General features: G+C 58.3%; 4 protein-coding genes across 4 annotated transcripts; 2 read left to right on the forward strand and 2 right to left on the reverse strand.

The window, feature by feature from the left end:
* Window positions 1–1,745: 1,745 nt before the first annotated feature.
* Window positions 1,746–4,636, forward strand: FAM136A (family with sequence similarity 136 member A). Its single transcript, XM_058042400.1, has 4 exons — window positions 1,746–1,834; window positions 2,588–2,728; window positions 3,109–3,364; window positions 4,162–4,636. Exons 1-3 carry the CDS (start codon window positions 1,748–1,750, stop codon window positions 3,295–3,297), a joined length of 417 nt encoding a protein of 138 aa, XP_057898383.1. The 5' UTR covers window positions 1,746–1,747; the 3' UTR covers window positions 3,298–3,364; window positions 4,162–4,636.
* Window positions 4,637–4,706: 70 nt separating this feature from the next.
* LOC131094825 (prenylcysteine oxidase 1-like) lies at window positions 4,707–17,176 on the reverse strand. The gene is made up of 7 exons (XM_058042398.1): window positions 17,089–17,176; window positions 16,273–16,479; window positions 15,527–15,701; window positions 15,027–15,238; window positions 14,233–14,385; window positions 13,103–13,855; window positions 4,707–5,766 (listed from the first exon to the last, which is right to left on the reverse strand). Exons 1-6 carry the CDS (start codon window positions 17,174–17,176, stop codon window positions 13,197–13,199), a joined length of 1,494 nt encoding a protein of 497 aa, XP_057898381.1. The 3' UTR covers window positions 4,707–5,766; window positions 13,103–13,196.
* Window positions 4,786–9,822, reverse strand: LOC131094824 (prenylcysteine oxidase 1-like). Its single transcript, XM_058042397.1, has 6 exons — window positions 9,380–9,822; window positions 8,407–8,613; window positions 7,699–7,873; window positions 7,208–7,419; window positions 6,906–7,058; window positions 4,786–6,519 (listed from the first exon to the last, which is right to left on the reverse strand). The coding sequence occupies exons 1-6, from the start codon at window positions 9,468–9,470 to the stop codon at window positions 5,861–5,863; spliced, it is 1,497 nt and encodes a 498-aa protein (XP_057898380.1). The 5' UTR covers window positions 9,471–9,822; the 3' UTR covers window positions 4,786–5,860.
* On the forward strand, window positions 10,095–12,787 carry SNRPG (small nuclear ribonucleoprotein polypeptide G). Its single transcript, XM_058042401.1, has 4 exons — window positions 10,095–10,179; window positions 10,388–10,410; window positions 10,867–10,991; window positions 12,112–12,787. Exons 1-4 carry the CDS (start codon window positions 10,148–10,150, stop codon window positions 12,160–12,162), a joined length of 231 nt encoding a protein of 76 aa, XP_057898384.1. The 5' UTR covers window positions 10,095–10,147; the 3' UTR covers window positions 12,163–12,787.
* Window positions 17,177–17,233: the final 57 nt, after the last annotated feature.

Genomic DNA, 17,233 nt, shown 5'->3' on the forward strand with positions numbered 1-17,233 from the left:
CGTGGGACAGGTGGGGGACACCTGGGGACACAGGTGACACCCTGGTGTGTAACCGCTGCCATTCCACCCCCACAGGTGTGTGACAGACCCGGGACCACCTGGGGACACCTGGGGACACCCCAGGACCGTCCCCTCCCCCCCTCGGATCCTTTTTGGGGCGTTTTCCCCTTTTCCCGCCGTTTCCCCGGGGTCTCCCTCGACTCTCGGGTCGCTTTCCCGGGACTTTTCAAACCCAAATATTTGGGATTTTAACCCAAACCCCCGCCAGGATGGGGATTTATTTTTCTACAGAAAAGAAAAAAAAACACCCAAGCCCGGCTCATTTTTGGGGACAAATCCCAGCTTTTTATTAATAATAAATGAATTTAAATCCCAGGAAACCTCCTCGGGCTGGAGGCACAGCCTTAACTCCCCTTAGTAACCAACCCAGAGCTTTTCCCTCTGTTTTGGGGTTGTTTTTGGGGTTTTTTGGGTTTTTTTTAAGTCATGGTTACTCTCATGTCTTCTGTATATGTTGCACTGAAAGTTAATATTTAATGTTTTAATTTATTTCGCCTGGTTTAAATTAATTTTGATTCCTATAAAGATGTTCTTGTCATCGCCTGGTCTTTGGGTTTGTTTTTTTTTTTTTTCATTCTAAAAACCTGACTTAGAGTTATTTAAGATTTAGATGTAAATTATTTAGTTATTTAGATGTAAAAACAATTTTTTTTACAGAAAATTCTTGGTTTGGGGTTTTTTTTGGGGGGGTATATTTGGGAAGGAGATGCTGAATCCCACAGCTGGGAGTTGGGGGATATTCCCAGGGGTGGCTGAGCCCCAAATTCCAAAATTTTCATCCCAAATTTTGAAGCCCAATGCCCCAATATCGAACTCAGACCCATTTTCCCATAATTTTATCCCAAATTTTGAAGAACAGTTTTAGGATCAGCCCCAAATTCCCAAATTTTCATCCCAGATTTTCAAGCCCTGATGCCCCAGTTTTGGCCCCATCCTGGGGCAGATTTGGGGCAATTCCCATCAGTTTGGGGCTGGTCCTGGAGGTTTTGGGACAATTCCTGGCAGTTTTAGGGGGATTCTCTGCAGTTTTGGGTCACTTTTTGGGGTGAATCTCAGCAATTTTGGGACAATTCCCTGCAGTTTTGGGGAGGGATTCTCCGCGGGCGGTTTTGGGGCGGGTTTGGGACGATTCTCAGCAGGTTTGGGGCGATCCCCGCTAGTTTTGGGGCTGTTTGGGACAATTTCCCTCAGGTTTGGGGCGATTCGGGGCTTTTCGGTTTCCCAGCGGGTTTTGGGGTGATTCAGGGCGCTTTCGGGGCGGGTTTTGGGGCGGTTCCCGTTGATTTTGGGGGCGGTTCCGGAGGGATTTGGGGCGATCCCCCTCACGTTTGGGGCGGGTTTTGGGGCGGTTCCCCTCAGATTTGGGGCGGTTCCCGTTGATTTTGGGGCTGTTCCCCTCAGGTTTGGGGCGGGTTTTGGGGCGATTCCCGTTGGTTTTGGGGCGGTTGCCCTCAGGTTTAGGGCGGACCGGGGCGGGCTTGGGGCGGGTCTAGCGCAGGGCCGGGTGCAGGCCGCGGTTCGGGGCGAGTTCTAAAGCGGATTTAGAGCGGGTTTAGGGCTGGTTTAGGGCGGATCGGGGCGGGTTTGAGGGCAGGCTTAGGGCGGGCCCATGGTGGAGGCGGTGCAGGGCCGGGTTTAGGGCGGATCGGGGCGGGCTTAGGGCGGGTTTAAGGTTTAGAGCGGGCCCATGGCGGAGGCGGCGCAGGGCCGGGTGCAGGCCGCGGTGGAGAGCGCGGTGCAGGGGCTGGAGCGGGAGCAGATCCGCGGCATGCAGGTACCGGGCACACTCGGGGACACTCGGGGACACGGGGGGGACAGGCAGGGAGGGGTCCAGGGCACCCACACACACACACGTGGGTGCCCGAGCAGCGCCGGGACCGGCCCCCATACACACGCTGAGACTCCCCCCCAATTCACTGTGACCCCCGCACACACCCTCTGTGCCCCCCAAGTGCATCTCCTGTGTCCCCCAACACACCCTGTGGCCCCTAAACACACCCTGTGCCCCCCACACACCCTGTGCCTTCCACACCCTGTACCCCCCCCAGTACATGTCCTGTACCCCTCACACATTCCCTGTGCCCCCCAACACACCCTGTGTCCTGCAAGTGCATCCCCGGTGCCCCCAAACACACCCTGTGCCCCCTAAACACACCCTGTGCACCCCCAGTTCATCCCCTTGTGCCCTGTAAGTGCACCCTGTGCCCCCCATAGTTCATCTCCTATACCCCTCACACACCCCCTGTGCCCCCCAACACACCCCCTGCCCCCTAAACACATTCTGTGGCCCCCACTACGTCTCCTGTACCCCTCATACATTCCCTGTGTCCCCAAGACACGCTGTGCCCTCCACGCCCTGTGCCCCCTAAATGAACCCTGTGCCCCCCAACAGACCCTGTTAACCCCTTGTCCCCCGTGTCCCCAGGGTGCCCCGTGTCCCCAGAGTACCCCGTGTCCCCTGTTGCTCCCCATTACCCCGTGTCCCCAGGGTACCCCCCGTTAACCCCTTGTCTCCCTGTGTCCCCAGGGCGCCATGTTCCGCTGCAGCGCGCGGTGCTGCGAGGACGCCGCAGCGTCCATGCAGGAGGTGCAGCGCTGCATCGAGCGCTGCCACGCGCCCCTGGCCCGCGCCCAGGCCATCGTCACCGCCGAGCTCGAGCACTTCCAGGTGAGGAGGGGGCACCAGGACCCCCCTGAGACCCCTGGGGACAGCACCGGGACCCCTGGGACAGCACCGGGATAGCACTGAGATAGCACTGGGACCCCTGGGGACAGCACCAGGACCCCTGGGACAGCACTGGGACCCCTGGGGACAGCACTGGGAGCCCTGGGATAGCACTGGGACCCTGGGCAGGATGTGGGCCCCCAATCCCTGCACCCCCAATGCACTCCCTGTGCCCCCTACACCCAGTCCATCCCCTGACCTCCCTGTCCTGTGCTGACCCCCCAGTCCCCCCAGTGACCATGCCATCCCCAGGACTGGCTGAGCTGCTGCCCCCCCAGTCCCCTCAGTGTCCCCAGTGTCCCCAGTAACCGTGCCATCCCCAGGACCGGCTGAGCCGCTGCTCGCTGCAGTGCTCGGACCAGGCCAAGGACGCCCTGGACTCGGGGGGCTCGGAGCCGCGCGTGCGGGGCCAGCTGGACGCCTGCCTGGCCACCTGCGGGGAGCAGCACCTGCGCCTCGTGCCCGCCATGGCCAAGAAGATGCGGGACGGTCTGGCCAGCATCCAGCAGTGACAGCGGGGACACCCCCGGGACACCCCGGGGACGCCCCCGCAGCAGCACACACTCATTAAAGGCCAAGGTGGCACCTCCCAACAACCGCGGGTGCTGCTGGGGGTGATGGGGGAAACTGGGGGGGCACTGGGGGTGATGGGGGAGAACAATGGGGACTGGGGGTGATGGGGGCGACTGGGGTGATGGGGGAGAATAGGGGGAACTGGGGGGCACTGGAGTGGGTGATAGAGGGTGATGGGGGGCACTGGGGGAACTGGGGCTGATTGGGTGGGTGCTGAGGGGACACTGCAGGTAAGGGGAGGTATTGGGGGGTGATGCTTGGGAACAGTGGCACGCACACACACACACACACGTGTGACCCTGTGCACACACACTCTCACCCAGGTGTGCACACCTGCACACGCGCACACCGCGTGCCCGTTGGCGCCGCACGCCGTGGGGGCCATGCCGCCGTACCTCCCCGTGTAGCCGCGCACTCCCCTCACCGCCCCCTGCTTCGCTCCCTTCCCGCCCCGCTGCCTTCCCCCGGCTGCGCCGCTACTCGGGTGAGTGCGGTAGCGCCCCGAGCCCCGCCATTGGCTGGCGCGGCAGGGACGGGCCGGGGGCTGCGGGCGCCATGAGCAAAGCGCACCCGCCCGAACTGAAAAAGTGCGTCCGGAGGGGCCGGGGCTGCACCGGAGGGCGAGGGGAGCCGGGCACGGTGTGGAGGGAAGCGGGCACCGGGCACCGGAACGGCGCGGTCCGCCGCTGGCCGGTGCTCCGCTGCAATGGCGGCGGGAGGGGGCGGTTCGTGAGGGGATAATGGCGGGGGGCTCCTGCCCCGTCCCCACCAGCCGGTGCTCACCCGCTGCCTTCTCGTTGCAGGTTCATGGACAAGAAGCTGTCGTGTGAGTTCTGGAACTGATCCCACCCCGATCCTCTGCCCCGGGACCCCAGCCCGCTCTGATCCCTGTCACGGTGCCCGGGGACCCTCACGGTCATCGAGGAGTCCGTGGAGATGGCGGCGGGCAACAGAACAACATCGGCAGGGTGCTGAGGGCACTGGGAACGGGGTGGTGAGGGCACTGGGAGCACTGGTGGAGCCGTGTGTGCGGTCAATGAGGGGGAATTTTGGTAAAGCACAGGAATGGGAATTCAGAGCTTTGGGTGCTTCTCAGCTCCCCCCTTCCAGGTGATCCGAGGGAACAGCATCATCACGCTGGCAGCTTTGGAACGAGTATAAAACCCCTGGAAAAACCTCAAATTCCCCAGCACCAGTTCCATTCCGTTGTCCATGACTCTGCTCCCGAGTGTACAATTATTTTGTTTTTGTTATTAAATCAGTTTTGTAATGGTTGAACTAACTCAAGCCTTTCTTGCACCAGTTTTTGGTAGCTGGGTGTTAATTCCACTCCCAACCCTGGGAAAACTCAAGGAAAACTTTAATTTATTGATGTGAATGTTAAATTTATGCTATTTTAGGTGGTTTTCTCCTTCAAAACATGGACATTGTTAAATTCTTTATTAGCTTCATACCTGAACACAGTGATGGATATTGGTGGTTTTTCCTCTTTCCCACCCATTTTGGCAGCTCCCACCACCCCATTCCCCCCAGTTTCCACCCTGAGGAAAAATTCATTGGCAGGAAAAGTTGGGGCAGAGGGATGGACAGCCAGGGAGTTGATATTCCCAGCTGGAGGGCACTTTTGGGGTCAAGATGGCATTTTTCATGAATTCCCCAATCTCAGACAAGGATAAATCAAGGTCTTTGAGGAGTTTGTGTGAGGCAAATGTCCCGGCTTACTTGGGAACGCCTCACTGGCCCTGTTCCCTCCTGAGCTGGCCAAAGAGCTTCCAGGTAGCACCAGGGGAGGTCAAGATGAGATATTGGGAGGAATTTTGTCATGGAAGGAAGGCTTGTCCAGCCTAGGCTGTGGCAGAGTCATCAACCCTTGGAAGTGTCCAAACAACGCATGGACGCGGCACTTGAGGAGATCGTTAATGGTGAACGTGGTTGGGTTGATGGTTGGACTTGAAGGTCCTAACAACTTTGAGACTCTTGATGGTTGTGAAGGTTTTGATGTTTCTGAGGGTCTTGAAGATCCTAATGGCCTTGAAAGTTTTGATCATTCTTGGAGATCTTGAAGATCTTGGTGATCCTGAAGGTCTTGAAGGTTTTGATGTTCTTGATGGTTTTGAAGGTCTTGAAACTCGTCCGACCTTAAGGATCCCATGATCCTATGAAACACCTCCTAGGAGGGGTGAAGCACTGAGTTCATTAGTGTTAATTATGGCATCTTGATGGTCTTGAAGGTCTTGATGTTCTTGGAGGTCATGATGATCTTGAAGATCTTCCAATCTTAAGGATCCCATGATCCTATGAAACACCTCCTTGGAGGGGCAAACTATAGAGTTGATTAGTGTTAATTACAGCATCTTGAAGGTCTTGATGTTTGTGAAGATCTTGAAGGTCGTGATGTTCTTGAAGACCTTCCAATCCCAAGGATCCCATGATCCTACAGAACACCTCCTAGGAGGGGCGCAGCACAGAGTTCGTTAGCGTTAATTAAGCCCCGGGGGCGTGTCAGAGCTCCGTTTTGAGCCTCTCGTGCAGGTCCTCCTGGTCGATGCTGGCGCCGTGGCCGTGCCAGCGGTGGAAGGCGAGCAGGGCGGCGTTGCGGGCGGCGATGGCGCTCATCTCCATGGCGCTGGCGGCGCGCTCCAGCCCGTTCAGGTAGTAGAGCTGCTCGTGCAGCACGATGGGGGGAAACCTCTCGGGAGCGCTGTACTGGGGATACGCCAGCCACGGCTTCACCTTCACCGAGTCGTAGGAGGAGAAGAGCAAACTGAGCTGCTCCTTGCTGAGCTCCTCGTTGGAAAACACCTTCCAGACGGCCGAGGGCAGCGGCAGCGTCTCGCCCGTGCCCGCGTCACCCACGGGGGGCTCCAGGTTCACGCTGTTGAAGAACAGTTTGGGATTGTCCGTGGTGAAAACAGCTCCAAGATGAAAATCCTGGGGGTCCTGGTAGCCAAAGAAGGAGGTGTTCAAGCGCCCGTGCACCAGGGTGGTGAAGATCTGCTGGTAGGGACTGGGGAATTCCGGGATGGGAGGGTCGAAGTTGCGGAAGGTGATGTTGGCCATCTTGCGGCCGAGCGGCGCCGCGATGACCACGATGTCGTAGGTGTCCCCTGTGAGCCCCGAGGACGTGTTGTAGGTGACCTCGTAGAGCTTCACCGTGTCCCCTGTGGAGAGCAGCTCGGTTATCCTGACCCTGCTGGGAGGGAATCCCAACTGTCCCTGGCATCCCAAAATGCCACCAACATTTGGGTTCATCAATTTAGGCAGCTGGGTTTTGAGCCCTGTTTTCATGGAAGGTTTTGGATTGGAAGGGATCCTGAAGCCCATCCAGTTCCATGGCAGAGACACATTCCTCTATCCCAGCTTGCTCTGAGCCCACCCAGTCTGACCTTGGACACTTCTAGGGATGCAGGGACAGCCACAGCTCCTCTGGGAATCCCATGCCAGCACCCCAGGGAGGAATGTTCATTTTGAAACCCTCCATGGGGCCAAGATTGCTCTCCAGTGTCACCATCCCCTCCCCACTGAAGGGAACTCCAGCCCCACTCACCACCACGCTGGTGTCTGGTTTTTGGCTCTATGGACACGACTGTTCCCGGGATAACCTCGGCCTTGGAGGAGTAGATGAGGCCGGAGCACACGAGTTTGTTCCCCCCTTTCACAGACCAAACGCCCGACTCCAGCCACCCTGAAAGGAGAGCACCTGCAAGGAAACCACCTCTGTCAGAGCAGGGAAACACTAGAAAAACAAACTGCAAAACTGGGGAGATTAACGTCCCTTTGGGACACAGAGCTGGGAGCCAGAGAGCAGGAACCCAACATCCAGGATGGGAGGCTCCTCCACACACTCACCAACAAAGCCATTGACGGTGACCCCTTGGCCATAAGCAAACCTCATGACAGGACACACCACGTGGTTGATGAATTTCTGGGAGAAGCCTGCTTTCTGCATGGCCTCGTCGATGCTCTGGTTCAGCAGCCGCGCGAAGTCGTCGCCGCCCAGGGCGTGCAGCAGGCGCTCGTTGCTGCTGAAGGCGTAGTCGTGCATCTGGTACCGGTAGATCCTGTCAGTGCCCACAGGGATTGTCCTGTCAGGGAGCGCTGGCCCTGGCACCCGCGGGGAGCTCACGGGGTGCCTCTGGGGGACCGCAGGACAAGGAGGCTCAAGAGGGCAGGTTCAGGTTCCAGACTGGGGATTTTTATGAGGATGAAGCGGCTGCACCACCCCTGCAAGTGCCCAAGGACGGAGCTTGGAGCCACCAGGGACAGAGCAAGGTGTCCCATGGCATGAGGTGTCCTTAATGTCCCTTTCCCACTTTTTACCCCTCAGGACCCCAGCCCACCTCATGAACTTGTCCAGGATGTCCTCCACCCACATGGACATGCGCAGGGGGTTGAGCCCATAGTGCCACAGCAGCTTGGGGCGGTTGATGAAGGACCAGCTGCTCTCCTCAAACACAAATTCCTCCCCGTTGTAAACACCTGAGGGGCTGCCCGGGAGTGTGTTGGCTGAAAGGCCTTTGGGAAAATGACAGAAAAAGGTAATTTAGGCAAAGGCAGAGCTATTCCACCTGAGTTATAACTTCCTCAGATAATCTGGCTTCGTGCTGATAAGAATGAGTGATTGAAAATTGGAGTGCCAAAGTGTGGAAAGGGGAATTAGCCAGGGAGTGATTGGAGGTGGTTTTTGGACCTTTATGATGCCATAAGTGGGTCACTTGTGGACAGAGGTGAAACCATTCCCACTGGGATGTGGGTTTCCTTTTCCTGGAGTGGGGCATGGGGGAGGTGATGGGCTATTTGGGAAGGAAAGTAGCCTGTGAGTGGGGGATATTGGACAAAGGTGAATACTAGGGAAGTATATGGGGGGAATGTTGGCAAAAGAACAGGAACTATTGGGGAAGGATATGGGGGGCTGCTGGGGATGGATAAGGGGCTTCCAAGGGGATGTCCCCCAGCAGAGTGGGACCCACAGTACCCAGCGGGATCATTTTTGAAACAAGGCACAATTTTGGGACTGGGAAACACCAAGGTGGGGTGTCCATGCTCACCCAGCTCCTGGACAAAATGCTTCATGTGCAGGTTGAGGGGGTGGATCACGGACCCCCCTGCCTCGTAGCTGGCCCCCTCCACGTCCAGCGTGTCCAGCCGGCCGCCCAGCGCTGCCTTCTCCAGCACGTGCAGCTGCACGCTGCGGCCGAACTTCTGCCGCAGGAAATACGCGGCGGCCGAGCCGCCGATCCCGCCGCCCACCACGGCTGCGAGAAGGGGGCACGGTCACCTTCACAGCCCCATGAACCCCCCCCTCACACACCCCCCTCACAGACCCCTCATGGGCTCCCCACCCCAGTCCCCTCACAGGAACCCCTCACAGACCCCTCAAGCACCCACCACCCTTATTCCCTCAAGGGAGCCCCCTTACAGATCCCTCACGGACCCCTGCATGACAGATCCCCTCTGGGGAATTCTCTCACACACCCCTCATGGCCTCGCCACCCCAATCCCCTCGAAGGAGCCCCCTCCATATCCCCTGGCCCTAAAGGTCCCCTCACAGGCTCCCCTTGACCTTCAAGGACCTTGAGGCGTCCCCCATTGCACCTTCCTCACAGATCCCCTCAAAGGATCCTCTGCTCACCTTCCCCTGACCCCCACAGATCCCTCACTGTTCCCCCCACTTTAGATCCCTCATGGGACACCCCCCATACTCCCTGACCCACATAGGTCCCCTCAGGGGCCTCCCATGACAGATCCATTCAATGTCCCTCAAGGAATTCTCCCTTATCCTCACGGATCCCCTCAAAGGATCCCAGGGGCACCCCCTGCTCCTCCCAGATCCCCTCATCCCTTCAAGGGACATCCCCTCACCGCGCCTGTGACAGATCTGACAGATCTCCTTAAGAGATCTCCCCTGAGCTTTCCCCTCACAGATCCCTCCCCGAGTTCCCCGTCCCTGGCAGCCGCCCTCCGTCACACAACCGCCTCCCCTGATCCCGCGGCCATGGCCCGCTCTATCCCCGTTCGCACCGATCTTGGAGGGCCCATGGCGGAGGCTGAGGGCGGGTGGGCAGAGCGCGGCGAGCAGCAGCAGCGGCAAGAAACGGCCGAGGCCCGGCATGGCGGCGGGGAAGGGCAGAGGGCGATGGGCGGACCGGGAGCGGGAGCGGGTTCGATTCCAGGGGGCGCACGGGCCTTTTGTGTCCCTCTGAATTGTTATCCAGAATTACGAAATGCGTCCTTTTATCCTGAATTCCAAAGTCCTTTCTTTTACGTCATTTACTTTTAATTAATTCAGTTTAAGTCCATTGCTTTAATTTTCCCGGTCCCCCGGCCCCTCTGGCCGCCCGCCCGCCGCCATCTTGCGAGGAGCCGGCGTCCCTCGGGCTGCCCAGGGCTCACGCGGCAGCACCGGCGCACGGCAACAGCCGGAGAGGGCGGCGCCGCCGCCATGGAGGATGAAATGCCCAAGACCCTGCGCACATGTGAACATTTCACACACACACGTGTGCATATGTGGACACACATGTACAAAGGCAGACTCACACACAACATGCGCGCACACGCGCCGCACGCCGTGGGGGCCATGCCGCCGTACCTCCCCGTGTAGCCGCGCACTCCCCTCACCGCCCCCTCTTCCCCCCCTTTGCGCCCCGCTGCCTTCCCGCGGCTGCGCCGCTACTCGGGTGAGTGCGGTAGCGCCCCGAGCCCCGCCATTGGCTGGCGCGGAGAGACGCACGGCGCGGCGACGTCAGAGCGCGGCAGCGCGGCAGAGACGGGCCGGGGGCTGCGGGCGCCATGAGCAAAGCGCACCCGCCCGAGCTGAAAAAGTGCGTCCGGAGGGGCCGGGGCTGCACCGGGGGGCGAGGGGAGCCGGGCACGGTGTGGGGGAAGCGGGCACCGGAACGGCGCGGTCCGCCGCTGGCCGGTGCTCCGCTGCAATGGCGGCGGGAGGGGGCGGTTCGTGAGGGGATAATGGCGGGGGGCTCCTGCCCCGTCCCCACCAGCCGGTGCTCACCCGCTGCCTTCTCATTGCAGGTTCATGGACAAGAAGCTGTCGTGTGAGTTCTGGAACTGATCCCAACCCGATCCTCTACCCCGGGACCCCCGTCCCGCTCCCCTCACGGTGCCCGGGGATCCCCGCCCGCCCCCCAGCAGGGCCCGGTTTTGGGGACCCCCGCCCACCCCTCACAGAGCCCAGGGAGGGGGTCCCGGCTGCTGGGACTGGCGCTCGGGTCTGCCCCCTGCAACATCCCTGATGGATTTCAAACCTTGCTGCTCATTAATTAAAATTCTAATTCACTCATTAAGCCGTAATTCATTAACTTAACTATAAGATGAGTTGAAAACTCATTCTTTTCCCCTTATCTCATTATGGGTTGTGCTCAGTCCTTCCTTCCCATTCACCCCCTGCGGGTCCCGCTCATTCCAAGCTGCAGATTTGGGGGCAAACAGTCCCGTTTTGGGAACCGTCCCGTTTTGGGAACCGTCCCCCTTTAACCCCTGCGTTCCCGCAGTGAAGCTGAACGGCGGCCGGCACGTGCAGGGCATCCTGCGGGGCTTCGACCCCTTCATGAACCTGGTGATCGACGAGTGCGTGGAGATGGCGGCGGGCGGGCAGCAGAACAACATCGGCATGGTGGTGAGGGCACTGGGAGCACTGGGATCGGGGTGCTGAGGGCACTGGGAGCACTGGGAGTACTGGGATTAGGGTGCTGAGGGCACTGGGAGCACTGGGAGTACTGGGATCGGGGTGCTGAGGGCACTGGGAGTACTGGGAGCGGGGTGCTGAGGGCACTGGGAGCGGGGTGCTGAGGGCACTGGGAGCGGGGTGCTGAGGGCACTGGGAGCACTGGGATTGGGGTGCTAAAGGCTCTGGGAGCACTGGGATTGGGGTGCTGAGGACACTGGGAGCGGGGTGCTGAGGGCACTGAGAGTACTGGGATTGAGATGCTGAGGACACTGGGAGCACTGGGAGTGGGGTGGTGAGGGCACTGGGAGTACTGGGATCGGGGTGCTGAGGGCACTGGGAGTACTGGGATCGGGGTGCTGAGGGCACTGGGAGCACTGGGATTGGGGTGCTAAAGGCACTGGGAGCACTGGGAGTACTGGGATCGGGGTGCTGAGGGCACTGGGAGTACTGGGATTGGGGTGCTGAGGACACTGGGAGCACTGGGAGCACTGGGATTGGGGTGCTAAAGGCACTGGGAGCACTGGGAGTACTGGGATCGGGGTGCTGAGGGCACTGGGAGTACTGGGATCGGGGTGCTGAGGGCACTGGGAGCACTGGGATTGGGGTGCTAAAGGCACTGGGAGTACTGGGATCGGGGTGCTGAGGGCACTGGGTGTACTGGGATTGGGGTGCTGAGGACACTGGGAGTACTGGGAGCGGGGTGCTGAGGGCACTGGGAGCACTGGGATTGGGGTGCTGAGGACACTGGGAGCACTGGGTGTACTGGGATTGGGGTGCTAAAGGCACTGGGAGCACTGGGATTGGGGTGCTAAAGGCACTGGGAGCACTGGGATCGGGGTGCTGAGGACACTGGGAGCACAGGGATTGGGGTGCTAAAGGCACTGGGAGCACTGGTGGAGCTGTGTGTGGAATGAGCAGGAGGTTTGGTGAGGAACAGCAATGGGAAATCCATCTGGTTTCATCCTTGTGGGGGAATTGCAGCCAAATTTTCAGGGATTTTTGGGGAAACAAACTGGAACAAGCCGTTACCTTCAATCAGAGGAAACAGCTCTCACCTTCCCCGTTGCAGGTGATCCGAGGGAACAGCATCATCATGCTGGAAGCTTTGGAACGAGTATGAACCCCTGGAAAACCCCAAATCCCCACCCACCCCTTCCATTCCCTCGTCCACGATGCCGCCCAGGAGTGAACAATTATTTTGGTTTTGTTATTAAATCAGTTTTGTAATGGTTGACCTAACTCAAGCCTTTCTCATACCAATTTTTGGCAGCTGGGTGTTAATTCCGCTCCCAACCCTGGGAAAACTCATGGAAAACCTTTTCATTTATGGGAGTGGGTGTTAAATTTGTGCTATTTTTGGTGGTTCTCTCTTTCAAAACATGGACACTTAACAATTCTTTATTAACTCCTTCATACCTGAACACAGTGATGGATATTGGTGGTTTTTCCTCTTTCCCACCCACTTTGGCAGCTCCCAGCAGCTCATCTTCTCCCTGAGGAATTTTTCTTTGGCAGGAAAAGTTGTCCCAGCTTACCTGGGAACGCTTCACTGCTCCTGTTCCCTCCTGAGCTGGCCACACAGGTGGCACTGGGGGACATCAAGATGAGATATGGGGAGGAATTTTGTCATGGAAGGAAAGAGTTGTCCAGCCTAGGCTGTGGCAGAGTCAGAATCCCTGAAAGTTTCCAAAAAACACATGGACGCGGCACTTGAGGAAATCGTTAACGGTGAACGCAGTTGGGTTGATGGTTGGACTTGAGGGTCTTGAGGATCTAGAAGGTCTTGAAGGTTTTGATGATCCTGAAGGTCTTGATCTTCTTGAAACTCGTCCAGCCTTAAGGAACCCCTGATCCTATGAAACTCCTCCTTGGAGGAGCAAAGTATGGAGTTCATTAGAGTTTATTACAGCATCTTGAAGGTCTTGACGTTTTTGAAGATCTTGAGGGTCTTGAAGATCTTCCAGTCTTAAGGATCCCTTGATCCTATGAAACACCTCCTTGGAGGGGCAAAGTTCATTAGAGTTAATTATGGCATCTTGAAGGTCATTATGATCTAAGACCTTCCAATCCTAAGGATCCCATGATCCTACGGAACACCTCCTAGGAGGGGCGCAGCACAGAGTTCGTTAGCGTTAATTAAGCCCCGGGGGCGTGTCAGAGCTCCGTTTTGAGCCTCTCGTGCAGGTCCTCCTGGTCGACGCTGGCGCCGTGGCCGTGCCAGCGGTGGAAGGCGAGCAGGGCGGCGTTGCGGGCGGCGATGGCGCTCATCTCCATGGCGCTGGCGGCGCGCTCCAGCCCGTTCAGGTAGTAGAGCTGCTCGTGCAGCACGATGGGGGGAAACCTCTCGGGAGCGCTGTACTGGGGATACGCCAGCCACGGCTTCACCTTCACCGAGTCGTAGGAGGAGAAGAGCAAACTGAGCTGCTCCTTGCTGAGCTCCTCGTTGGAAAACACCTTCCAGACGGCCGAGGGCAGCGGCAGCGTCTCGCCCGTGCCCGCGTCACCCACGGGGGACACCACACCCAGGCTGTTGATGAACAGTTTGGGGTTGTCCGTGGTGAAAATGGCCCCAAAGGGAAAGGCCTGGGGGTCCTGGTAGCCAAAGAAGGAGGTGTTCAAGCGCCCGTGCACCAGGGTGGTGACGGTCTGGTGGTAGGGGTTGGGGAATTCTGGGATGGGAGGGTCGAAGTTGCGGAAGGTGATGTTGGCCATCTTGCGGCCGAGCGGCGCCGCGATGACCACGATGTCGTAGGTGTCCCCTGTGAGCCCCGAGGACGTGTTGTAGGTGACCTCGTAGAGCTTCACCGTGTCCCCTGTGGAGAGCAGCTCGGTTATCCTGACCCTGCTGGGAGGGAATCCCAACTCTCCCTGGCATCCCAAAATGCCACCAACATTTGGGTTCATCAATTTGTGCAGCTGGGTTTGGATCCCTGTTTTCATGGAAGGTTTTGGATTGGAAGGGATCCTGAAGCCCATCCAGTTCCATGGCAGGGACACATTCCACTGTCCCAGGCTGCTCCAAGCTCCATCCAATCTGGCCTTGGACACTTCCAGGCAACAGCTCTGGGAATCCCATGCCAGCCCCTCCCCAGCCTCCCAGGCAGGAATTTTCACTCAGACACTCGGAAGGCGCCGAGTTCTCCAGTGTCACCATCCCCTCCCCACTGAAGGGAACTCCAGCCCCACTCACCACCACGCTGGTGTCTGGTTTTTGGCTCTATGGACACGACTGTTCCCGGGATAACCTCGGCCTTGGAGGAGTAGATGAGGCCGGAGCACACGAGTTTGTTCCCCCCTTTCACAGACCAAAGGCCCGACTGCACCCCGGCCAGGGACACAGCACCTGCAAGGAAACCACCTCTGTCAGCAGGGAAACACTGGAAAAACTGCAAACTGCAAAACTGGGGGCATTAATGTCCCTTTGGGACACAGAGCTGGGAGCCAGAGAGCAGGAACCCAACATCCAGGATGGGTGTTGTAGCTTTTGTCACTCCTCACATGGGGCACCAATTGTTGGTGGACCCAGATGACTTTCCCCATTGCTGCTGGACTTGAACAACTGACAGCCAGGAGAGTGGCTAGCATCAGCCTTTTATTATACTTCAATCAAACTTCCAAACCTTTCCCCATTGACAGTGGGCTGAAATGACTGATGCTGAAGACGTGGCCAGCACCAGCCCTTTATTATCCTTTACAGTAAACTTCCATTTTTTTTCTGTAAATGGGCAGCACCACGCAACACTGACTCCTCTCTTCCCCTTCTCTCTTCCTCCTTCCTCTTCCTCACCGCTGCCCAACCCACTCTTTTATACCACACATCCTCACTGGGCAGGCTGGTGACCTGTCCAGGGCAAGGCTGCTTCCATTCTTTGGTAATTAGTACAGCTGCCAGCTCATCGAGGACAAGGCTGCCCACAGAACCATCTCTGTTCTCTTCCAATCCATTCTCCACACCCAGGATGGGAGGCTCCTCCACACACTCACCTACAAAGCCAGGGATGGTGACCCCTTGGCCGTAATTCACCCTCATGGCAGGACACACCACCTGGTTGATGAATTTCTGGGAGAAGCCTGCTTTCTGCATGGCCTCGTCGATGCTCTGGTTCAGCAGCCGCGCGAAGTCGTCGCCGCCCAGGGCGTGCAGCAGGCGCTCGTTGCTGCTGAAGGCGTAGTCGTGCATCTGGTACCGGTAGATCCTGTCAGTGCCCACAGGGATTGTCCTGTCAGGGAGCGCTGGCCCTGGCACCCGCGGGGAGCTCACGGGGTGCCTCTGGGGGACCGCAGGACAAGGAGGCTCAAGAGGGCAGGTTCAGGTTCCAGATTGGGGATTTTTATGAGGATGAAGCGGCTGCACCACCCCTGGAAGTGCCCAAGGCCAGGCTGGACGGAGCTTGGAGCCACCAGGGACAGAGCAAAGTGTCCCATGGCATGAGGTGTCCTTAATGTCCCTTTCCCAATTTTTCCCCTTCAGAACAGCAGCCCACCTCATGAACTTGTCCAGGATGTCCTCCACCCACATAGACATGCGCAGGGGGTTGAGCCCATAGTGCCACAGCAGCTTGAGGAGGTTGATGAAGGACCAGCTGCTCTCCTCAAACACAAATTCCTCCCCGTTGTAAATGCCTGCAAGGCTGCCCTGGGGTGAGGCGACCGAGAGGCCTTTGGGAAAAGGACAGAAAAAGGTAATTCTGGGAAAGGCAGAGCTATTCTACCTCAGTTATAACTTCCTAGAAATAAGCTGGCTACATGCTGATATGGGTGAGTGACTGGAGTGCCAAAGTGTGGAAAGGGGAATTAGCCCTTGATCACAGGCCAAGGAGTGATTGGAGGTGATTTTGGGGCCTTTATGATGCCATAAGTGGGTCACCTGTAGACAGGGGTGAAACCATTCCCACTGGGATGTGGGTTTCCTTTGCCTGGAGTGGGGCTGGGGTACCACAAGGGGCATGGGGAGGTGATGGGCTATTTGGGAAGGAAAGTGTCCTGTGAGTGAGAGATGTTGGACAAAGGTGATTAATAGGGAAGTATATGGGGGAATATTGGCAAAAGAACAGGAACTATTGGGGAAGGATATGGGGGACTACTGGGGGTGGATAAGGGGCTACCAAGCCTTGTTCTTTTGAGGGATGTCCCCCAGCAGAGTGGGATCCACAGCACCCAGGGGGATCATTTTCGGATCAAGGCACAATTTTGGGACTGGGAAACACCAAGGTGGGGTGTCCATGCTCACCCAGCTCCTGGACAAAATGCTTCATGTGCAGGTTGAGCGGGTGGATCACGGACCCCCCTGCCTCGTAGCTGGCCCCCTCCACGTCCAGCGTGTCCAGCCGGCCGCCCAGCGCTGCCTTCTCCAGCACGTGCAGCTGCACGCTGCGGCCGAACTTCTGCCGCAGGAAATACGCGGCGGCCGAGCCGCCGATCCCGCCGCCCACCACGGCTGCGAGAAGGGGGCACGGTCACCTTCACAGCCCCATGAACCCCCCCCTCACACACCCCCCTCACAGGCCCCTGCATGAGAGATCCCCTCAAGGGAGCCCCTTCACAGATCCCTCATGGCCTCCTCACCCCAATCCCCTCAAAGGAACCCATCTCATATCCCCTTGCCCCTCAAAGATCCCCTCACAGGCCCCCACTGACCTTCAGGGGGTCCCCCCTTGCAGCTTCCTCGCAGCCCCCCTCCCAACCTCCCTGACCCGACACAGATCCCTCACGGATTCCCCCACTTCAGATCCCTCACGGAACATGTCCCCCATACTCCCTGACCCACATAGGTCCCCTCATGTCCTCTCATTACAGATCCTCTCAAAGTCCCATAAAGTCTCACTCCTTCCTCACAGATCCCCTCAAAGGGTCCCACTGGTACCCTGCGCCCTCACAGATCCCCTCACAGTTTTCCCCTCCAAATGCCTTCAAGGGATCCCCCTCACAGCACCTCTGACAGATCCCCTTAAGAGCTCCCCCTGAGCTTTCCCCTCACAGATCCCTCCCAGATTTCCTGTCCCTCACACAACCGCCTCCCCTCAGCCCGCTGAGTCCCCCTTCGCACCGATCTTGGAGGGGCCATGGCGGAGGCTGAGGGCGAGCGGGCAGAGCGCGGCGAGCAGGAGCGTCAGGAGGCGGCGGAGGCCCGGCATGGCGGCGGGGAAGGGCAGAGGGCGATGGGCGGGCCGGGAGTGCAGCTCAGGCCGGCT

The sequence above is a fragment of the Melospiza georgiana genome, chromosome 31, assembly GCF_028018845.1.
Source record: "Melospiza georgiana isolate bMelGeo1 chromosome 31, bMelGeo1.pri, whole genome shotgun sequence".
Lineage (NCBI taxonomy): Eukaryota > Metazoa > Chordata > Aves > Passeriformes > Passerellidae > Melospiza > Melospiza georgiana.